General features: G+C 42.0%; 1 protein-coding gene across 1 annotated transcript; it reads right to left on the bottom strand.

The window, feature by feature from the left end:
* Positions 1–1472: 1472 nt before the first annotated feature.
* On the bottom strand, positions 1473–24919 carry LOC129817524 (transmembrane protein 200A-like). The gene is made up of 2 exons (XM_055872869.1): positions 24287–24919; positions 1473–15235 (listed from the first exon to the last, which is right to left on the bottom strand). Exon 2 carries the CDS (start codon positions 15213–15215, stop codon positions 13716–13718), a length of 1500 nt encoding a protein of 499 aa, XP_055728844.1. The 5' UTR covers positions 15216–15235; positions 24287–24919; the 3' UTR covers positions 1473–13715.

The raw sequence follows: 24919 nt of genomic DNA on the forward strand, positions 1-24919 counted from the left end.
TGGTCAAATAGCCCTTACACAGCCTGGAGGTGTGTTGTGTCATTGTCCTGTTGAAAAACAAATGATAGTCCCATTAAGTGCAAACCAGATGTGATGGCGTATCGCTGCAGAATGCTGTGTGCCTTGAATTCTAAATAAATCACTGACAGTGTTACCAACAAAGCACACCTCCTCCTCCATGCTCACGGTGGGAACTACACATGTGAAGATCATCCGTTCACCTACTCTGCGTCTCACAAAGAGACGGCAGTTGGAACCAAAAATCTCACATTTGGAGTCATCAGACCAAAGGACAGATTTCCACCGGTCTAATGTCCAATGCTTGTGTTTCTTGGCCCAAGCAAGTCTCTTCTTATTATCGGTGTCCTTTATAGTGGTTTCTTTGCAGTAATTCGACCATGAAGTCCTGGGTTCCAGAGTGGCGCAGTGATCTAAGGCACTGCATCTCAGTGCAAGAGCTGTCACTATAGTACCTTGTTCAAATCCAGGCTGTATCATATCCGGGCGAGATTGGGGATCCCACACAATTAGCCCTGGGTCGTCCGGGTTTGGCCGGAGTAGGCCATCATTGTAAATAAGAATTTGTTCTTAACTGACTTGCCTAGTTAAATAAAATAAAAAATTAATGCAGTCTCCTCTGAACAGTTGATGTTGAGATGTGTTTGTTACTTGAACTCTGTGAAGCATGTATTTGGGCTGCAATTTGTGAGGCTGGTAACTCTAATGAACTTATCCTCTGCAGCAGATGGTCTTCCTTTCCTGTGGCGGTCCTCATGAGAGCCAGGTTCATCATAGCGCTTGATGGTTTTTGCGACTGCACTTGAAGAAACTTTGGAAGTTCTTGAAATTTTTCGGATTGACTGACCTTCAAGTTTTAAAGTAATGATGGACTGTCGTCTCTCTTTGCTTATTTGAGCTGTTATTGACATAATATGGACTTGGTATTTTACCAAATAGGGCTATCTTCTGTATACCACCCCTACCTTGTCACAACACAACTGATTGGCTCAAACACAGTAAGAAGGAAAGAAATTCCACAAATTAACTTTAAATAAGGCACACCTGTTATTTGAAATTAATTCCTGGTGACTACTTTATGAAGCTGGTTGAGAGAATGCAAAGGGTGGCTACTACTTTGAAGAATGTCAAATATAAAATATATTTTTATTTATTTACTTTTTTGGTTACTACAATATGTGTTATTTCAAAGTTTTGAAGTCTACTCTACTATTCAACAATGTAGAAAATAGTCAAAATAAAGAAAAACCCTTGAATGAGTAGGTGTGTCCAAACTTTTGACTGGTACTGTACATTTAAATGGATTGTAGAAGCCAATTTATTATATGGTTATTAAAAAGCTTGCTTTATTTTCTCAAGCTCTCCTCTATGAACGTGTTGATGACTTAGCTGTAAGTAAATAGGTGAAATTAGTATTTTAGGGGATAAATAAGGAGTTTATTATGCACTATTATTAATAAGAGGGACCTGAGTAATTCAGATATTTGACATTGAATTTAGAGTGTATAACAAGCACCACTTACAGGAGGGATAACACTGCTGGCAAAGTGGACACATTATTGCAATCAGTGACAGCAATGGAACAGTTACCATGAGAGCTGTCAGGCCTTTCTCTCTAAATGTTCACAAATAGTTTCACAAATATATCTATCATCACCAGACACTTTAAAATGTACATGTCTTTCTCAGACAATTAAAGGTGACTAGAAAAGCCTTTGCTGTACATTGCAGCCATTCTTGTTTAGCCTAATCCACCTTGTTTTAGCCACCTTCTCAAATCGCATAAAATAGATGTTAAATAGCAGTCTTTGCTTGTACAAGAGGGAATGAGGTTAACCAATAGGATCTCTGCAACGCTCCGCATTGACGTGCACAGTAAGGCCTATTTCTTTAATGAGGAAGATGAATGGAATGACAGCGTGGGGTGATTAGAGCTAGGGATGGAGGAGGAGTAGGATGAGGGGCGTGTAGCTGGAGAGAGATGCTCTGGCTGCCCTTCTGGTGTTCCCTTCAAGCAGGAATAATTTAATTGGCTGATTAAGAGGGATTGGCGGAGGGGAGTCAGAGCATGGGTCCCCTGTTGTCAGATGTGTGGGCAGATGATGTCAGTGCAGTACTGGCAGGATATTGAAGGAAGGAATGTGCCTCAGCTTGAACTCTCTCAGTCTACATGATTCTTTACTTGATAGCCAAACAATGCAGCAGGCCTCAGCAAATGTCATATATTCATATGAAGGGCTGAGGCTGGTATAGGACCACTTTTCACAGGCCCCGTTAACTGTGGCTGTTCTAAAAGTATCCTTTGAAGAATGACTAGGTACAGAATGCCGGCGAAAATTGTTCTGCCAATAGACATGCTCCTTAAAGTGTCTCTTTAATACTGCAAAATCCACATTTTTTTAGCCATCCATTTCTCCCCATATTCTCTCTCGGAAGTGTCTGCATGTCATTAAAAAGTGTGTGGAGCATGAGTAGCTGGCCATGAAGTCTTTCCAATTGAATGAACAACAAACACTATCTAACTCTAATTCACTTACTGTATAAATCCAAACATACTGTCATGGCCGGCTCCAGAACGAATCAGTTGATTTCTATAGTTAAAAAAATAAAACGGGACCTCCTGTGTTACATAGCGTTTGCTGCAACTCTATACTCAGCTAGGCCTATTGCCACGTGTGCTGCCCAAATTTCTGGATACCCAAGATGTAATCGGCATAGGCCTCTGCACTTGTGATTTGAAACAATCCACAGCTATTTTTTTTAAAGTGGCTAAGTCAAGCTCTCTTCTAAAATATTTTGAATGATTTTATTTAGACAGGAGTAATTATACAATTTTGGAAAACATCAATTTACAATTTTTTTTACCCTTATTTTACCAGCTAAGTTGACTGAGGAAATTCTAATTTCAGCAACGACCTGGAGAATAGTTACAGGGGAGAGGAAGGTGGGTGAATGAGGCAATGGGAAGCTTTAGGAACCTTAGATATAATGATATTCCAGTTAAACAAGTGAGCATCACACTCATAGTGTTGTAGACAATGTTACCATCCCACCTCACATCACACACTGTGCAAACAGTGGTATGTGAGGGGGTTGACTGTGTGCTGCTCAGACCTTAGTGAGGGATTGATTCAGCTTCACAGTTTCAGACACAACCTACACGCCCCCTCTTTACCAGTGATCACAATGCCTTCATTTCCCAGAAGGCTAGGAAGGTGCTGCGCTCTACCCTTTAATGGACTGCTCAGAGGATATTCAGGATTAAGATAAATCTCTCATTCCCATACTGACATTGGTGACGGCAGACACACTATGCATTAATTTCCCTCCTACAGATATATATATATATTGTACCAGATTACTATTTATGTATTCCATACTGTAGAGAATGTAACTTTACTGACATGGGCCCTGACCTTACAACCAAACTTTTGAACCTTTCAAACTATCACTTGACAACTGCCACTGTATGTGGCAAATGTTACACAAATAAATATTTCAAACTTTTTAGCACATACCAAATACTTATTTAAATTTTATAGGACAAAAGTTTTGTTGCATTCCAAATAAGGCTCAATAACATGTCTATTATTCCATCCAGGTAAATCACATGCATTCTTTGAATCAGAGGAAAGAAAAGGAAATGCCTAAGACATTATCTAACTGTTTCTAATGTAGCCTACTATTTCTACTTTAACTGCGTCTGCATTTTATCCTGATTTAAAAGACGACATGAGAACCAAACTATTACGAAGCCAGACAGGTCCAGAAATAGTACATTGTTTTACACCAACATTACGGACTTGATTTTTTAAGTTGCAGAAAGCATAGACTATGTACAATAAAGCAAAAAGAAGGTAACAGAGAGAAGCTATTTCCAGAACAAACGTATGTACCCATTAGGTCAAAAAAGCTGACGGGGATTGAAGATAGGGAATATAAACAGAGATGTCTACATACCTTTTGTTGCTGTGAACAATACATGCTGGAAGATCTCTGAATCATTCATGTAACCCACTCACTCTGCAACAGTTTCATAAAGTGCATGGTGGCACATCCTTTATACCATGCCTTCACATCCTTAGATAGAAGTGACATCACATACTTGGCTTTAAATTTGACAGTTCACAAGTTATTTCTTATTTGTATTTATTATGGATCCCCATTAGCTGCTGCCAAGGCTGCAGCTACTCTTCCTGGGGTCCGGCAAAGTTAAGGCAGTTATACAATTTTAAAAACATTACAATACATTCATTACAGAATTCACAACACACTGTGTGTGCCCTCAGGCCCATTATTGATTGTCATTGTTACCGTGCTCATGTAACAGTATAACTTTTAAAACGTCCCCTCGCCCCAACACGGGCGCAAACCAGGGACCTTCTGCACACATCAACAACGGTCGCCCACGAAGCATCATTACCCATCGCGTCACAAAGGCCGCGGCCCTTGCAGAGCAAGGGACAACACTACCTCCAGGCCTCAGAGCAAGCGACGCAACTGACCGAAACGCTAGTAGCGCGTACCCGCTAACTAGCTAGCCATTTCACATCCATTACACTCACCCCCCTTTCAACCTCCTCCTTCTCCGCAGCGACCAGTAATCGGGGTCAACAGCATCAATGTAACAGTATAACTTTAGACCGTCCCCTCGCCCCGACCCGGGCGCGAACTAGGGACCCTCTGCACACATCAACAACAGTCACCCACGAAGCGTCGTTACCCATCGCTCCACAAAGGCCGCAGCCCTTGCAGAGCAAGGGACAACACTACCTCCATGCCTCAGAGCGAGCGACACAACTGACCGAAATGCTAGTAGCGCGTACCCGCTAACTAGCTAGCCATTTCACATCCGTTACACTCATGCATAACAATATGAACACATCAGTGGCCACTGACAAAGTAGTCACTCAAGCCTCCCTGAAGACCATTATGTTGTCAAACTGTGCTCTTACAGACCTTTTCTCAATCAATACAGTATTTAAAAGCAGTATGAAATATTACTTTGCCTATAATAATGATAATTCTCTTGGCTCGATCGAGCATGCGTTAAGACATTTTCCTAAAACACGACTTGACCTCTGAACTTAGAGGTGCCTTTAGAATGGGGCAGGAGGATGGGTCAAACTATGTCACTGCAGAAGTGGGCAGAGATTGGTTTAGAATGTAAAGCAGGACCTACCCTAGCTCTTGATCTGTTGGGAGAGTTAGAGTATCTGTCTGAAGGATTTTTTTTCTCCCCTTTTATGCCGTTGCTGCAAGGTCTGGGTTTCCGAGACTATGACCCAACACCATGAGCTCAGTGTGGACAGGACTGGACAGATCTAGCTAGACGTACTCAGGTTTTTATGAAATTAGCCAGCTTCAGTTAGCTTCACATTCTAGCTCAGGCTTCATCCATGTTACAAAGGTAGATATTGATCATGCACCCGTCGCTTACTCGAGGCGTGCTTGTAACTGCGCGTTCATGTTGAACAAGGATAGTCGAACGCCAAACTATTCATTGAGACAATGCCGAAACATCAATCCATGGGCAAGTCAGTGCCACATTTACATTTTTGCCAAAATCTAAATGAAAGAAAAAAAAATGCAAAATGGGATATTACAAGTGCCACCTTTCTTACGCAAATTGTTTCTTTGGTGTGCTTATCAATGCACAACTCAATTTTCCCCCTACTCCTACTCCTACCAATACAATTACTTTTATGAAGTGATACAAAGTTTTAGTGCGTGTGAAGTTTCAAACGCATCCTGTCATTACTACATGTGTTGTGTGATTTGAATATTGCTATTTTTAACACACAAGAACATTTGAACAATAAAATAATTTGCCAGTTGTGTTCCTCAAATATGGTCCAGAGAATGAAGGGAGGATGATGCACTATTTGCGAGAGAGAAGGAATCTAATTTGATTGGTCCTTAACCTGAACTCATTGCTCGAACACTTCATTCAAGATAAGTGAAGTTAGCCCAGAGCAGGTTAGTTCTGAAGAATTTGTTGCCATAGAAATGTACCTGGCTAAAAGGTGAGCCATTTCATGTCACCAGTTATCCCAAATTGAACAACAAGTTGACCAAAAACACCTCTATCTAGATTTGTAGTACACCACTCTGGTCACACTGATTTACCAACATGCCTCCTGCATAATGAGGATAAGGAATAATAGGCCATGTGACTAAGTAGAGACATCACTAATAAGAGCGGGATGCCTCTGTGACTTTGGATGCAGCATAATGGTGAAGTTCCCAATAGCAGTTCATGAAAGACAATAACAAGGTGCTGAAGGTCCCGGAAGGTCAGCCAATTAGTAAGTACAGCCTTAGCTTCTCAATAGTTTGGGTAAGTAACGGTTTATATCGAAATTTGACATTTAATGTATAACTGAACAGAGGTGACATCCTCATTGCAAGTCAGTGTCTTACTGTATAAATGAAAGTACAACAAATATGTTATTTTAAGAAATCTCATCATGTTTCATGTTTTGACCCATGAGTCTTTGCAGCTCTCATTTGTCAAATGTAGCATCTGCCTAGCTGCAGTCGGTGTCAAATACTGAGGGTACCTTTGTTGCCATGGCAGTAAGAGGGGGTTCTGGACCCCTCCCTAAACTATGATGGAGATTGATGCCCCTAATGAGCTAGAATAGCAGCTAGAATAGCATCCGGAAGGCCCAGGTCTAACCCAAACCTCCCATTCCCCTGGTGAGTGAGGTCTAAACCCCAAGGCTCTTAACAATTAACCCAGCCCTGCTCCACCAAGGAAATTATCCATCGGTACCCAAGGAGCACCAGTGGGATGATCTAGCAATGAGGCAGAAGAAACACAGAGACTTATTCAATTAGAATTTAAAAGTAGTTTTTGTCTATTGATGTAAAATGTATGATAAAATACATTTTTGGGTTTGTTGATTGAAATGACGGCTGTTTTATGGGCTCCTGACCAATTGGGCTATTTTGTGTATTTTTGGGCGATGATCTTAACATAATGTTTCCACCATCGTTTCCTATGAGTAAAAAACCTTTTGGACATCAGAACAGCTATCACTAACCTCCATTTGGATGAGGACTTCTACTTCAATGAGTCGGAGGCGAAAGACATATTGATTATCCTGGACCAGGCGCAAGTCCCCGACACTCGAAGGAGGAGACTGCGCTATATAGTGGAGACTATGTCGGAGAGTGGATAAATCACTTTTACCCTCCATTCTATTGGCGAACGTGCAATCACTGGAGAAAAAACTGGATGAGCTCCATTCGAGACTATCGTAACAACGTAATCTGAATGGACCGTAATATCCTATGTTTTTCCAAGTCTTGGCTGAACAAAGACATGGTAAATATAAATCTAGCTGGTTTTTCTATACATCGACAGGACAGAACAGCTGCATCGGGAAGCTCAGAGGGTGGGTGTGTTTCTTTGCTAGCAACAGCTGGTGAGTGATGTCTAATATTGAGGAAGTCTCAAGGTTCTGCTTGCTTGAGTTAGAATACCTCATGATAAGCTGTAGACCACACTATTTGCTAAGAGAGTTTATCTATATTTTTCATAGCGGTCTATTTAGCACCACAAACCGATGCTGGCACTATGACCGCACTCAACGAGCTGTAAGGGCCATAAGCAACAAGAAATGCTCACCCAGAGGTGGTGCTCCTAGGGGCCGGTGACTTTAATGCAGGAAAACTGAAATCCGTTTAACCTAATTTCTACCAGCATGTCACCTGTGTAACTAGAGGTGAAAAAAACTTTGGATCACTTGTACTCCACACACAGAGACGCATACAAAGCTCTCCCTCGCCCTCCATTTGGCAAATCTGACCACAACTCTATCCTCCTGATTCCTGCTTACAAGCCAAAACTCAAACAGAAAGTAACAGTGATAATCTCAATATGGAAGTGGTGCGATGAAATGGATGCTAAGCTGCAAGACTGTTTCACTAGCACAGACTGGAACATGTTTCGGGATTCATCCAATGACATTGAGGAGTTCACCACATCAGTCACCGGCTTTAATAATAAGTGCATCAACAATGTTGTCCCCACACTGACTGTACATACAGTTGAAGTCGGAAGTTTACATACACTTAGGTTGGAGTCATTAAAACTTGTTTTTCAAACACTCCATAAATTTCTTGTTAACACACTATAGTTTTGGCAAGTCGGTTAGGACATCTTCTTTGTGCATGCAACAAGTAATTTTTCCAACAATTGTTTACAGACAGATTATTTCACTTACCCACAATTCCAGTGGGTCAGAAGTCTAAGTTGACTGTGCCTTTAAACAGCTTGAAAAATTCCAGAAAATGATGTCATGGCTTTAGAAGTCTGACATCATTTGAGTCAATTGGAGGTGTACTTGTGGATGTATTTCAAGGCCTACCTTCAAACTCAGTGCCTCTTTGCTTAACATCATGGGAAAATCAAAAGAAATCAGCCAAGACCTCAGAAAAAAACTTGTAGACCTCCACAAGTCTGGTTCATCCTTGGGAGCAATTTCCAAATGTCTGAAGGTACAACGTTCATCTGTACGCAACTATAAACACCATGGAACCGCGCAGCTGTCATACCGCTCAGGAAGGAATGGTGTTCTGTCTCCTAGAGCTAAACGTACTTTGGTGCGAAAAGTGCTAATCAATCCCAGAACAACAGAAAATGACCTTGTGAAGATGCTGGAGGAAACAGGTACAAAAGTATCTATATCCACAGTAAAACGAGTCCTATATCGACAACCTGAAAGGCCGCTCAGCATGGAAGAAGCCACTGTACCAAAATCGCCATGAAAAAGCCAGACTACGGTTTGCAAGTGCACATGGGGACGAAGATCGTACTTTTTGGAGAAATGTCCTCTGGTCTGATGAAACAAAAATAGAACTGTTTGGCCATAATGACCATCGTTATGTTTGGAGGAAAAAGGGGGATGCTTGCAAGCCGAAGAACACCATCTCAACCGTGAAGCACAGGGGTGGCAGCATCATATTGTGGGGGTGCTTTGCTTCAGGAGGGACTGGTGCACTTCACAAAATAGATGGCATCATGAGGTCGGAAAATAATTTGGATATATTGAAGCAACATCTCAAGACATCAGTCAGGAAGTTAAAGCTTGGTTGCAAATGGTTCTTCCAAATGGACAATGACCCCAAGCATACTTCCAAAGTTGTGGCATAATGGCTTAAGGACAACAAAGTCAATGTATTGGAGTGGCCATCACAAAGCCCTGACCTCAATCCCATAGAAAATGTGTGCAGAACTGAAAAAGCATGTGCGAGCAAGGAGGCCTACAAACCTGACTCAGTTACACCAGCTGTCAGGATGAATGGGCCAAAATTCCCCCAACTTATTGTGTGAAGCTTGTGGAAGGCTACCTGAAACGTTTGATCCAAGTTAAACAATTTAAAGGCAATGCTACCAAATACTAATTGAATGTATGTAAACTTCTGACCCACTGGGAATGTGATGAAAGAAATAAAAGCTGAAATAAATAATTCTCTCTACTATTATTCTGACATTTCACATTTCTTAAAATAAACTAACTGACCTAAGACGGGGAATTATTACTCGGATTAAATGTCAGGAATTGTGAAAAACTGAGTTTAAACGTATTTGGCTAAGGTGTATGTAAACTTCCGACTTCAACTGTACATGGAATATCTGCATTGACCCTTCTTGCACTAATTTGTTTTGACTCATCACATACTCTGCTCTTACTATTTACTGTATATCCTGTTGCCTAGTCACTTTATCCCTACCTACAGTGCATTCAGAAAGGATTCAGTATTTGACTTTTCCACGTTTTGTTACGTTACAGCTTTTTCCTAAAATTGAACACAGTGGCCTCCATCATTCTTAAATGGAAGAAGTTTAGAACCACCTAGACTGTTCTAGAGCTGGCCACCCGGCTAAACTAAGCAATCGGGGGAGAAGGGCCTTGGTCAGGGAGGTGACCAAGAACCCAATGATCACTCTGACAGAGCTCCAGAGTTCCTCTGTGGAGATGGGAGAACCTTCCAGATGAACAACCATCTCTGCAGCACTCCATCAATCAGGCCGTTGTGGTAGAGTGGCCAGATGGAAGCCACTCTTCAGTTAAAGGCACGACAGCCCGCTTGGAGTTTGCCAAAAGGCACCTAAGGACTCTCAGACCATGAGAAACAAGATTCTCTGGTCTGATGAAACCAAGACTATAGCCTGAATGCCAAGTGTCACGTCTTGGGGAAACCAGGCACCGCTCATCACCTGGCCGATACCATCCCTACGGTGAAGCATGGTGGTGGCAGCATCATGCTGTGGGGATGTTTTTCAGCGGCAGGGTCTGGGAGACTAGTCAGGATCAAGGGAAGGATGAACGGAGCAAAGTACAGAGAGATCCTTGAGGAAAATCTATTCCAGAGTGCTCAGGACCTTCCAACAGGACAACGACCCTAACCACACAGCCAAGACAACACAGGAGTGGCTTTGGGGCAAGTCTCTGAATGTCCTTGAGTGGCCCAGCCGGAGGCCAGACTTGAACCCAATCGAACATCTCTGTAGAGACCTGAAAATAGCTGTGCAGCGACGCTCCCCATCCAACCTGACAAAGATTCTGCAGAGAAGAATGGGAGAAACTCCCCAAATACAGGTTTGCCAAGCTTGTAGATTCATACCCAAGAAGACTCGAGGCTGTATTCGCTGACAACGGTGCATCAACAAAGTACTGAATAAAGGGTCTGAATACTTATCTAAATGTGATATTTCAGTTTTATATAGCACAGTTATCATTACTCGAGAGCATCCTGACAGGTAGCATCACCGCCTGGTATGGTAACTACTCGGCCTCCAACCGCAAGGCACTACAGAGGGTTGTGCGCATGGCCCAGTACATCTTACCGTGGCAAGCTTCCTGCCATCCAGGAGATCTATACCAGGCGGTGTCAGAGGAAGGACCTAAAAATTGTCAAAGACTCCAGCCACCCTATTCATATACTGTTCTCTCTGCTATCGCACGGCAAGCGAAACCGGAGCACCAGGTCTAGGTCCAAGAGGCTTCTAAACAGTTTCTACCCCCAAGCCATAAGACTACTGAATATCTAATCAAATGGCTCTTAAGACTATTTGCATTGCCCCCCCCCCCCCCCTTTCACTGCTGCAACTCTTATTATCTATATGCATAAGTTACTTTAATAACTCTACCTACATGTACCTCAATTACCTTGGCTAACCAGTGCCCACGCACATTGACTCTGTACCGGTACCCCCTGTATATAGCCTCGCTATTGTTATTTTACTGCTGCTCTAATTATTTGTTACTTTTATTTTTTTATTTAAAAAAAAATTAAAACTGCATTGTTGGTTAAGGGCTTGTAAGTAAGCATTTCACTGTAAGGTCTACACCTATTGTATTCGGCGCATGTGACAAATAAAATGTGATTTGATTTGTTCCTTGTGTTATTATTTTTCTATTTATTCGTTATTATTTTTACATTTTTACTACAATAAAACAAAATGTCTGCATTGTTGGGAAGGGCCCATAAGTAAGCTGTTGTTACGATGAATGTGACAAATACATTTTTAATTGTTTTGTTGTTTAAGCCACAATGTTTTTTACTTTTATACTAACTCCAAAGATGGCCTCAGTCAAACTTTATCTTCCTTGTCAAATACAAAACTATCTCCAACTTTATCTGTAATTTTTTTCTGTTTAGGATGAGGATCCAAGCCGGAGCTGTGTGGACTGTAGCCTATATACTGTAGGCAAGGAACTTCTATAAAAATAGACTAAATCAAAACAAAAGCTAATCTTTATTACTTTGCAAGTATGAATATTTACTACTTAAGAATATCAGAGGATTGATTAGTCAGTGCTTCATCCATATGATACTACCTTATTGTTTGCAAGTGGTTTGTGGGAAGATGAAACTTTCTGAATAACCTACCCATGCTCAGAGAGCATAACAATAACGGACCAAATCGACAAGGCAGAGGCTGTATTGTTGAAGACAATGAGAGACTAATTGGACTTGTTTAAAAAAAAACAGGACTACCTTTTATAGCTACACAAAAAGGGCAGTAAGCTGAACAAAATAAATTCTCATAAAAGAAAGAACATGATCAAATGGTATCCAATGTCTTTCCAAATCCACTGAGATAAATAATATATTTATTTGATTAGGATCTCTAGTATCTGACGCCAATGGCGACAGCTAGTCTTAATTCATTTCAGAGAATAGAGAACATAAAAAATATTTTTCAGATCCTGACCATTCATATAGCACAGTTTCTGCTGTTCATGTTGACAATATGCAATCCTTGTTTAAATATCATGCTTCCTGGAAGTCACATATGTCTTGGTTGACTTCCCCTCCAGATGGAACCCTCTTATGAGTCCCCTCTCTCTTCTGGCAGCTGCCAACTTGGTACTCCCAGAGCACCTCTTGTTCAATATGGGAATGCTATTCACTCCCTTGATAAAGACAGGATGGTTTCCCTTCTCAACAGACTCAAAGTTTGTGGGTTGAGAAGGAACATATTTGAAGAATTTCTCAGTTCATTCACCTTGAGAATTCAATGGACGAAATGAACATCAGAATTACAGACGGGAACTGAGATACTCTGTACTGTTCGACACAGACTCTGTGCAATTATGTTTGTGTTTAAAATGCATGTTCTAAGGCCAGGTGACATACCTTTCTGTGAATACATAGCGGATTTTCATAAGGCTTGCGAGAAAAAGTATAGGCTATCATAAAAGACAAATGTTACTCCCTGAAAAGCTTCATTTTATTCTGAGAAATGGGTCGGCTGTACATTTACAGGTTAACTATTTTCTTAAAAAAATAGCAGTGTTTGTAGAGAACATTACATTATTAAAAGCTCCATAGCAAAATATCTAGCCAACTCTGGTACATACACTGACCAGTTTAAACAAACAAAACTGCCTGTTGCAACAATGCAAAGACGAGAAAAACAAACCACATTTTAGTCGTATTGATTTCTGTATTTTCAAGTTCACCTTGAAGCTAATTTCAACATTTTGTACAAATTTATTTGTGCTGCAATAATCTCACCGTGTGTGACACAGCCCCACTTTCTTTAGACTCATTGCAAACAGACGGACTACCTGAGCGCGTCATCCCAAAACATGTTGCTGTTCCACTGGATGTCATAAGGTGAATGCACCAATTTGTAAGTCGCTCTGGATAAGAGCGTCTGCTAAATGACTTAAATGTAATGTAAATGTAATCACACTTACAATGAACTATTCAACACTGACAGTGAACAGCTTGAATTGTGATTCGTATTGCAGAATGATCGTGTCACACAAAGAAACACCATTGTTAGAATTAGGTCCAAGTAGCGGACCATTTATAGTCTGGTCTCAGATCGTTTTGTGCTGTCTTGCCAACACCTACAGATGTCGAATCTTAATTTGATCACTCTGTTGCTGAGAATTTTTCTGCCTAGCAGGAAATGCAAACCTGTAGTATATTCAATGTTTAAAAAGGCTTCTAAAGTTAGCAATGTCCACTTTAAAATGTCAGACTTGATTTGCCCTACTGAAAAATGTATCAACCCCTACAAAAAATGTTAATTAATTATAATGCACATTTCCTGGTACTGCAAGAATATTTCCTGCCGTAGCTAACTGGCTCAAATTAAGATCCTACATCTTTATGGTCATTTTTGCAAGACAGTACAAACATCTGGGACCAGGCTTTATAAGAGTTTAAAACCTGGTCTCCGAGCTCCCTCGTTTCATAGTGTTGCTCATGAACTGCTCATCATGTTCAAAGCTGAGGTTATTGTGAGACCTGGAGATCATGAGCAGTTTCTCTTTCTTGGTGTAATCCCTTTTGACTGCTACCTGGGGCAGCTGCAGTCTGTCCATAGGATCCTCCTTGTTCTCCAGCTTCATGTAGCCTTTACTGTTGCTGCGGTCCAGCCGGGGCCAGCTGGGATGTTTCCTCTGCTCTGGCTTCACTGTCAGGGTGGTGGGCCTTCGATCCAGGTCCAGAGACTTGGAGTGAGAAGACAGCATGTGGAGGGAGTTGTTGGAGCCAAAGTCCTTCCGGGCCGCCCTGGGGGACAGGTAGCTCCCACTGGCAGAACCTGGGGACAGAGAGCTACGAGAGGACACGGTGTGGGACTCTGTGGCCGAATTGCTCCTGAGGAGCATGACACCAGGAGGTTTGTAGGCTTGGGCGATGTCTGCCGGGACAGGCACAGCCAGGGAAAGGGACTGCATAGAGGGGGGTCTGGACCTAACCCTCATGTGCTCCAGGTCCTCTGTAATGTTGTCCATGTCAGGCTCGTCGATCACACAGTTGTTGAGCTTAATGACAGGCAGGGTAAAAGCGCTGATGGAGGATGAGACGATGGACCTGGTCTGGCATCTCTTGGGGAAGTTGCTCTTCTCATGGCGACTGCCTTCATGCTGCAAGCCAAAGATGGAGCCAGAGCGCTCTCTGCAGAATGAAGGCACAAGGCCATGCCCCCCCTTGGCCTCGTTGAGAAGACCCTCCTCGTCCTCCATAGAGCCGGTCCTGCGTGACACCCTCACGTCGTTCCCCACACCGGGGAACCCTAGCAGGGTGTTAGCAGCTAGCTTAGAGGCACACTGGTTCTCATAGGTTCTGACCTCATGCTCCCCATAGGGGCCTGAGTAGGCCCCATTCACGTACTTGTGCTCTTTGATCCGCAGGCTGTGGATGTCGATGACGGTGGAGTACATGTCTCTCATGTGGATCACCTTGGTCTCCCGGTCCCTGTTTTCGTGCAGGATTGCGTTGGCACAGATGAAGATGAAGATACCAATACCCATGGTGAACGGCCCCAGCATCTTCATCTTCTCAGAGTGCAGGTGCTGCTCAAAAAACTGGATCAGCTTACCGCCCTGCTCTCGGGTCACCCTGGTGTCGTTGGTGGATAGCTTGGTGTTGGCCGCTACAAGGGGCTCTGTGTGTGGCCAGTAGCCCAGCACGGCCATAGCAACGCCCACCATCAGGATCAACACACCCAGGATGAGGAAGAACCCAGAGGCAGAGTAGAGGCGGATTTTCCCCCTGACCACCACCACATCGGCCCGGGTTTTACGCTTGGCCTTCCTCTTCTCCTGGATCTCTCCTGGGGCTGGGGACTGGATGGGCAGGTGGTGCTGGGAGCGGGCAGAGTCCTGCCTCTTCAGCGCAGCAAGATGGCCTGTGATCACTCCCCCAGCTGAAATCATCACTACAGCTGTCTATGGCCCTGTAAAGACAAACAAACAGAGAGGGGGAGTGAGAGGCATCTGGTATGTTTACGGATGTCTGTTCTCTGATTGCTGGGTTGCTGGCACTGTCTTCCTGGTAATCCCACAGTGGGAAGCAGAGCACCATTGACCTTGGGGTGGCTCCATCAAGCTGGGACCAGCATCTGCAGTTAACTGCTCTCATGCTTGCTTTGGTAATTACGACTGATGACAATTATGTTCTAATATTTGTTCTAGTCACAGCTCATAGGAAACAATTCATTTGGCAATCTGGTGTTTCTCCTCTTTGTATTTCCTCTCTAAAAACTAAGGTGGATATTTTTGGAAGCCTAATGATGATAGAAATGGCTAAATGCATTATGTTTGTGAGCAGAAGACTCCAGCGTTAACTGTAATACAGCACTGCCTTTTCTGTTCCAGCTGTGTGGGTCTCTGTCACACTGCTCTCACTCACCCCCTCATACAAACATTTACGCCATCTAAACTCAGCAAAAAAAGAACCGTCCCTTTTTCAGGACCCGGTCTTTCAAAGATAATTTGTAAAAATCCAAATAACTTCACAGATCTTCATTGTAAAGGGTTTAAACACCACTTACCATGCTTGTTCAATGAACCATAAACAATTAATGAACATGCACATGTGGAACGGTCATTAAGACACTAACAGCTTACAGACGGTAGGCAATTATGGTCACAATTATGAAAAATTAGGACACTAAAGAGGCCGTTCTACTGACTCTGAAAAACATCAAAAGAAAGATGACCAGGGTCCCTGCTCATCTGCGTGAATATGCCTTAGGCATGCTGCAAGGAGGCATGAGTATTACAGATGTGGCCAGGGCAATAAATTGCAATGTCCGTACTGTGAGACACCTAAGACAGCGCTAAAGGGAGACAGGACGGACAGCTGATCGTCCTCTCAGTTGCAGACAATGTGTAACACCTGCACAGGATCGGTACATCCGAACATCACACCTGCAGGAGAGGTACAGGATGGCAACAACAACTACCCGAGTTACACCAGGAACGCACAATCCCTCCATCAGTGCTCTGACTGTCCGCACTAGGCTGAGAGAGGCTGGACTGGGGGCTTGTAGGCCTGTTGTAAGGCAGGTTCTCACCAGACATCACCGGCAACAACGTTAACTATGGGCACAAACCCACCGTCGCTGGACCAGACAGGATTGGCAAAAAGTCCTCTTCACTGCCGTGTTGTGGTTTTGTCTCACCAGGGGTGATGGTCGGATTCGCATTTATCGAAGGAATGAGCGTTACGTGGCCTGTACTCTGGAGCGGGATCTATTTGGAGGTGGAGGGTCCTTCATGATCTGGGGCCGTGTATCACAGCATCATCGGACTGAGCTTGTTATCATTGCAGGCAATCTCAACGCTGTGCGTTACAGGGAAGACATCCTCCTCCCTCATGTGGTACCCTTCCTGCAGGCTCATGACCCTCCAGCATGACAATGCCACCAGCCATACTGCTTGTTCTGTGCATGATTTCCTGCAAGACAGGAATGTCAGTGTTCTGCCATGGCCAGCGAAAAGCCCAGATCTCAATCCCATTGAGCACGTCTGGGACCTGTTGGATCGGAGGTTGAGGGCTAGGGCCATTCCCCCCAGAAACGTCCAAGGACTTGCAGGTGCCTTGGTGGAAGAGTGGGGTAACATCTCAGAGCAAGAACTGGCAAATCTGGTGCAGTCCATGAGGAGGCGATGCACTGCAGTACCTAATGCAGCTAGTGGCCACACCAGATACTGACTGTTACTTTTGATTTAGACCCCCCCCCCCTTTGTTCAGGGACACATTATTCCATTTATGTTAGTTACATGTCTGTGGAACTTGTTCAGATTATGTCTCAGTTGAATCCTATGTTCATCCAAATATTTACAAATGTTAAGTTTGCTGAAAATAAACGCAGTTGAGTGAGAAGACATTGATTTGCTCTCAGGAGGATCTCATTTCATAATAAAAGGGGTTTTAAAACTAAGATGCTGTTACTCAGTCCTTATGCAGAGATGTTTAATTTAAGACTGTAGAATTGATAATGACAGTCTTAATGGAGATGACTCAGAAGTGGTCTTTAACTATTACAGTAAAATCCATCCCCAGCACGCACAAGCAGCACTGGTCAGTAATCAACAGTACATTCATGGGTGGTCTGACTGCCATACACTTTTATATTTCAACATTTGCCAATGGAGCACCATACCTTAAGAGAAATATGTTATTTTTCAGAAGGGTAGTCTCATTTTTTATTTTATTTATTTCACCTTTAGTTAACCAGGTAGGCCAGTTGTAAATAAGAACTTGTTCTCAACTGAAACCTGGCCAAGACAAAGCAAAGCAGTGCGACAGAGTTACACATGGGATAAGCAAACGTACAGTCAATAACACAATAGAAAAATCTATATACAGTGTGTGCAAATGTAGTAAGATTAGGTAGGTAAGGCAATAAATAGGCCATAGTGGCAAAATAATTATTTTTGCATTAACACTGGAGTGATAGATGTGCAAGTAGAGATAATGGGGTGCAAAAGAGCAAAAATAACAATATGGTATCCAATATCATTCAATATCCAATAAAACACCTTGAAAGTTCCAACAATCAGGCTGAAGGCAGGAGAGGTGTAGTAACATGGTGCTTTAACGACAGGTGTGTTGAGTGAATCATTAACATAATCTCTGTCAGCACTAACAGAATGTACTGCAGTGTGGACAAGTTGTCATGTTTACACACCATACTCACACAACACAGAGACAGTATGTCTCAGAAGCAAACTATAGCTCTATGTTACGCAGGGTGGAGCAGGTAAACCCAAGTGCAGACTCAGACGAGGAGACAGGGATAAGGTAACCAAGGTATTTAATGAAAAGCAGGGGTGAGATGGGGTGCAGGCCAGGGGGAGCTCGGGCAGGTCGCAGGGAACCAGGAACTGAGGGGTTTAGGGGCAGGGTAAGCAGGTCCAGAGCGGAATCCAAGGAAGCAGTAGAGCGGGGGTCCAGGGCAGGGAAGCAAGACTGATGAGACAAGGGACTGGCGACCATAGTCAGAGCGGACAGAGCGGAGAGAAAAGCAGCATCAGGCTAGGGAAAACAGGCACCAGAGGGTAACAAGGTCTATGCAGGAACAAACAAATGGCTTGAATTGCAGACTGACTGAGCAGAGGCTACAATCTGGAAGTGTGGAAGTGGCAGGGCTGAGTATTTGTAGAGGTCTTGATTGTGGAACAGGTTGCAGCTGGTGGGGATCTGCTCTGACTCCAGCACACCCGTCTACACTCACACAATCAGGTACACCCACACACAGAGAGAGAGGGAGAGAGCACTGGGGGAGTGGCGGCAGGTTAGGGAGACACAGGATGAGAAGTAGAGGGTGTGGCAGGGGCAGATGTAACACTCAAAAGTAGAGGTCAACCGATTAATCGGAATGGCCGATTAATTAGGGCCGATTTCAAGTTCTCATAACAATCGGTAATCTGTATTTTTGGACACCTATTTGCTGATTTAAAATATATTTTTTACATCTTTATTTAACTAGGCAAGTCAGTTAAGAACACATTCTTATTTTCACTGATGGCCTTGTTCAAGGGCAGAACGACAGATTTTTACCTTGTCAGCTCGGGGATTCGTTTTTGCAACCTTCCGGTTACTAGTCCAAAGCTCTAACCACCTGCCTTACATTGCACTCCACGAGTGCGAAATGATAGTTTCCAGATTCGACCATTTTAATGACCAAATGCTGGTATTTTGTGTGTTATTATGTTATAATTAAGTCTATGATTTGATAGAGCAGTCTGATTGAGCGATGGTAGGCACCAGCAGGCTCGTAAGCATTCATTCAAACAGCACTTTCGTGCGTTTTGCCAGCAGCTCTTTGCAATGCTTCAAGCATTGAGCTGTTTATGACTTCAAGCCTATCAACTCTCGAGATTAGGCTGGTGTAACCGATGTGAAATGGCTAGCGCGCTAATAGCGTTTCAAACATCACTCGCTCTGAGACTTGGAGTAGTTGTTCCCCTTGCTCTGCATGGGTAACGCTGCTTCGAGGGTGGCTGTTGACGATGTGTTCCTGGTTCGAGCCCAGGTAGGGGCGAGGAGAGGGACGGAAGCTATACTGTTACACTGGCAATACTAAAGTGCCTATAAGAACATCCAATAGTCAAAGGTATATGAAATACAAATGGTATAGAGAGAAATAGTCCTATAATTCCTATAATAACTACAACCTAAAACTTCTTACCTGGGAATATTGAAGACTCATGTTAAAAGGAACCACCAGCTTTCATATGTTCTCATGTTCTGAGCATGGAACTTAAACGTTAGCTTTCTTACATGGCACATATTGCACTTTTACTTTCTTCAACACTTTGTTTTTGCATTATTTAAACAATTGAACATGTTTCATTATTTATTTGAGGCTAAATTGAGGCTAAATTGATTTTATTGATGTATTATATTAAGTTAAAACAAAGTGTTCATTCAGTATTGTTGTAATTGTCATTATTACAAATACATTTTAAAAATCGGCCGATTAATCGGTATCGGCTTTTTTGGCCCTCCAATAATCGGTATCGGTATCGGCGTTGAAAAATCATAATCGGTCGACCTCTCCTCTAAAGGGATAGCATTTCAGTGCCTATAGACAGTCTACAAAAAGTCTAAAATATTATATAAATAAAAAATATAATATAATTATATTTTGCTGCCTTAAATCTTTTATCTAAAAAGCAAATAAATTAGATGTTTTTCCTACAGATCCACACATTTTCAAAGTGAATAAATAACTGAAATATCATAATTGATGAAATATCATAATCATAAAGTCTCCATCTGCCTGAGTTAATACTTGGTTGAAGTACCTTTGGCAGCCATTACAGCATTTTCATAAAAACTCGACTAACTTTGCACGACTCTTAGGGCAACATACTTCACCGGACAGTTTATTAGGTACCCCCATCTAGACACATCAGAAAGGCTAGTCTCAGTCCTGATTTAAAAACAAATTCTGCTTAAAAAAAGAGACAAGGTTGAAATATCGCTATCCATCAATGATCCCCAACAACTTTCAATGAACCTAAGCAATTTTGACTAAAACTATGGATATAAAATTGCCTAAGCGTTGTTCAAAGTTGGAAGTATCTTAATGAAAATGATTCACAGCTTAAATGGCTGCCAAAAATGCTTCCACCAAGTGTTAATTAAGGGGGGTGGAGACTTATCCATCTATGATATTCTTTCTGTTATTTTGTGTTTGGAAAATGTTCTATAACTTTCTTTCACTTTGAAATGTGGAGTAGGTTGTGTAGATCTGTAGGGAGGAAAAATTGAGTTCAATTCCTTTTTAGATTAAATTTTAAGGCAGCAAAATGTGGAAAAAAAACTTCAAGGAGATTTATCAGGTTCAGGTTTATCACCTTTCTATAGGCATTGTAGATATAGTGCTGCTTGAAAGTATGTGAACCCCTTGTTCAATTACAGATTTTTTTGTTTTAACCATGAAATCTTCATTTATTCAGAACCAGTCTTTTTGATCTGACATAACAGGTTTATATTTACCAATACCATATGTTGGTGTGTAGACAAAGTCATGCGTGTAGTAGAAGAAAAAAATAGAAAAAAAAGGTATTAGAGCAGGTGCAAAAACAAGTGGACCCCAAATTGCATTGGTTAAATCAAGTAGGTAAGTGGAATCAGGTGGGTAAATAATTGTGTACCAAATGAACCAATCAAAGGAGAGCTCATTAGGAAAGAGTTTGGGCGGGACTCTGATAAATGGAGATAAGAAACCTGGTCAGTTTGGTGTTACCCATCCAGGTGAATGCAAAGCACACCATGCGGAGAGGAAATTAGATATCAGGATGAGGGTAGTGAGAACACATCAGTCTGGGAAAGGCTATAAAATAATCTCAAAAAGATTGAGCTCCATCAGTCCACTGTGTGGCAAATAATTTACAAATGGGGAGCATTTAACATGACAGCAACTCGGCCTATAAGTGGACGCTCTTCCAAAATATCCCCAAGAGCCACAAGAACAATAATAAATCCCGTAAAAGCCAACCCAAACATAAGATTTGCAGACCTCCCTTGCTGCATTTCATGTAACTGTGCATGCTTCAACAACAATAAGAACACTGAATAGAAATGCCATTCATCTGAGGCTTGCTAGGGAGGTGCCTCTGCTGTCAAAAATAACCAAACTGCCCATCTTAACTTTGCCAAAGACCACCTGGACAAATTTGAAGGTTTCTGGAAGTCCATTCTCTGGACCGATGAGTCCAAAATTGACCTTTTTAGTCAATCAACACCGCTATGTTTGGCAAAAACACAACACTGCCTACCACCAAAATAACCTTATCCCAACAGTCAAGCATGGTGGTGGGAATGTCAAGATCTGGGGCTGCTTTTCCTCTGGACCTGGATGACTTCACATCATTAAGGGAACCATGAATTCTGAGGTTTACCAGGAGATTCTGGAACAGAACGTCAGGCCATCAGTCAAGGAGCTAAAGCTGGGCCGGAAATGGGTCTTCCAGCAAGACGACGATCCAAAGCATTCAAGCAAATCTACCAAAGAATGACTCCGGAGAAAGAAAATGTATGTTTTGGATCGACCAAGTTAAAGTCCTGACCTAAATCCAATCGAGATGGTGTCGCAGGACCTGAAGCGGGCAGTTCATGCCAGACACCCCTCAAACCTCACTCAATTGGCTGAGTTCTATAAGGAGGAGTGGGCAAAAATCCCTCAAAACAGATGTCAGAGACTGTTTACTGGCTATAGGAGATGTTTACTCCAAGTTATTCCTGCTAATGGAAGTGCCACGAGCTATTGACTGAAGTGGTTCACATTTTTGCACACATCAAATCTGAGTTTCTGTTAAATAAACCACTTTTGGTTTAAAAAGAACGTTCCCATTGTAAGCTGCCTATTTCTCAGGTCCGGATGCCAGAATATGCATATAATTGACAGAGTAGGATAGAAAACACTCTAAAGTTTCCAAAACTGTCAATATATTGTCTGTGAGTATAACAGAACTGATTTTGCAGGCGAAAACCTGAGAAAATCCAACCCGGAAGTGCCTTTTATTTGGAAAAATCCCTGTTCCTTTGCCTGCCTATCCTCCATTTAAAGGGGTATCAACCAGATTCCCGTTCCAATGGCTTCCACAGGTTGTGAACAGGCTTTAGACATAGTTTCAAGCTTTTATTTTGAAAAATGAGCGAGATTTATCAAAACGCGTCAGGTGTCCTTTGATTAGTTCCTGCGCGCGAGAGATGTAGCTCGACATTTTCTTTCTCTGTAGTATTGAATAGTTTACCGTCCGGTTGAAATATTATCGATTATGTATGTTAAAACAACCTGAGGATTGATTATAAAAAACGTTTGACATAAACAATGAAAATATATATTTTTGTTTCTGTCATTTACTTGGAATGTCTTTATTACAAATTGGGAATTATTTTATGTTTATTTTAATATTTTATAGCAAAAATAATGACCAGTCCTGTAGGGTTCACATACTTTCAAGCAGCACTGTATATCCAAGTACATACCTCAAGCCACTGCCTTATTAGCTTAAGGTCAAGGCACACGATTGCATGGTGAAAATACTAGATGTCATAATATTTGGATCTAGAAAAAGGTATTATTCCCTTGCAGATGGAGAGGAGACTCCTGGGCGAATGCATGACAGTTGTATGACCTGCTTCTCCGACTGCAGCCCCATACCCAGTACCCACCCCCAGCATTAGGTCTGTGAGCAGGTGTCGGCGGTGTAGCCTTTCGGTGTTGGCTTATCTAAAGTTCTCTATTAAATACCAGGATGAGCAGGGGGTGGATGGTAGCAATAAAGAAGAGAGTGCAGTTCCTATCAACTTTCGTTTCTTATTTTTAACAATGTGTTTAGAACATAGAACGTTTCTTGAATGCCATGGCTTTGCTCTGTTTTCGAAAAACACAAACAGGAAATGAAATAAGAATATGATGCCCTGTGAGGCTATCATAATGATTAACATCAGTGGACATGAAAAGACATAGGGACCAGTGAAAGATAAGACTGAATAGATGAAAAACAGACTGGTGCTGTCAGTGAATATACATTTATGTTCAATGCTGAGAACAACATGTTTTCTTCCCAGATTGAAATAATGTGTCAAACCTGAGATAACAAAAATGAACATATTATCAAAAATGCCCTTGCTATTTTGGCAAAGGATTTTTTGACTGCAGCCATGGCAGATGAGACAAGGAGGAGGACCATGGTCAGGGCATTATTGGTGTGGTCGGGGGAGGGGTTGTTCCAGACACAGGGCATAATGTGTGAATAGTGGATACCATGGAATTTTGTGACACTTGGTTGTTCTAAGAGTGAGGAGAGAGAGCGAGCGCGAGAGCGAGAGAGAGCAGATATATCCTAAGTATGTAACAACCGTTACACTGCAGCCTACTTTCCTATGTAAACTCCCATTACACTTATTGTTGTAAGAAACATGTTATGTATTACAAATCCTGTTGTATAGAGGTATGTTGCCAAGAAAACTCCACAATGATGAACCGCTGGTTCCAGGAAAAGGAATAATTTGCACAGTAATTCAATACACAATAATATAATCAATCATAACTACATGTGCGCGTGCAGGCTATGCTGCGATATATGTAAAATCTCAAAACACCAGACCAATGTAATATTTGCAGATATCTTCCCATTTTCATAAAAAAACGCCTATAGCTCGAATATGGCATAAATAGTAAATGGTTTAAAACAGCTATGAATAATAGGCTGTGGTAAAACGATGACAAGGAATTTTTAATTCGCCAGTTGTATGATAGAAGATTAAAGTTGAGAAGTCAAAGTGATGAGAAGATATAAATGATCTTTGATACGAGCGCAATTGCTCCATGATACTATCCAGTCTATGGATTCGATTGAGAAAAGCATCTGTTGGTTTTAAATGAAGGTTGAAATAGAACCAAGCAAATCATCTTTACTTTATTGGAGAAGAGGCCATCTATGCCAATTCATTATTCCTAAAAAATAATGTTACTTACCTGTAAACGAGGGTGCTTCTCTATAGCTAATGTTATTTGTCCATTACGCATAGGAAAATATAACATAAGCCATGTTTCTCAACACTCATGTTTGACTTGTTATGTCTGTTTGTATTCCCATTACATTTATAATCGGATGCCGACACGAAAAATAATACACTTCCAAAGAAACAAGCTTTCATTATTTCGCTCCATTTCCTAAACGCGCACCCGGACTGTTGGCCACACGGCTGTATAAACTGCTCCAAACTGCCTGACGCGCGGAGAATGACTATTGTTTTTCTTTTAACCGTCTCAACTTGTTGTCACTGATGCCCGGTGATTCACATACAGTCGGCTCATAAACTTCAGTTTCATGTCCAGAATATAATCAAATATGTTTTCAGTTTAGCCTACTAACTTTAGAGTTGGCTTTGGCAGAACATTTCTTATGAAGAGCATGCTAGCAAAAGTGTTCACATCTGGGGGGAAAACACTGTCCACTTAATAATCCTTTTGGAGTAGAACCAAGATGTATTATCATGTCCACTTTCTATTCCTCCATGAAATGGTAGCTTGTAGATAAAACTCTTCTGCAGCATCTTCAAGGATAGAGACGGTCCCTTCAACTCGGGAATAATGCATTACTGGGGC

Source organism: Salvelinus fontinalis, chromosome 20 (assembly GCF_029448725.1).
Source record: "Salvelinus fontinalis isolate EN_2023a chromosome 20, ASM2944872v1, whole genome shotgun sequence".
NCBI classification, from domain to species: Eukaryota; Metazoa; Chordata; class Actinopteri; order Salmoniformes; family Salmonidae; genus Salvelinus; species Salvelinus fontinalis.

Coding starts and splice junctions, on each gene's coding strand:
- LOC129817524 (XM_055872869.1), bottom strand. CDS start 15,215: ATGATTTCAGCTGGGGGAGTGATCACAGGCCATCTTGCTGCGCTGAAG.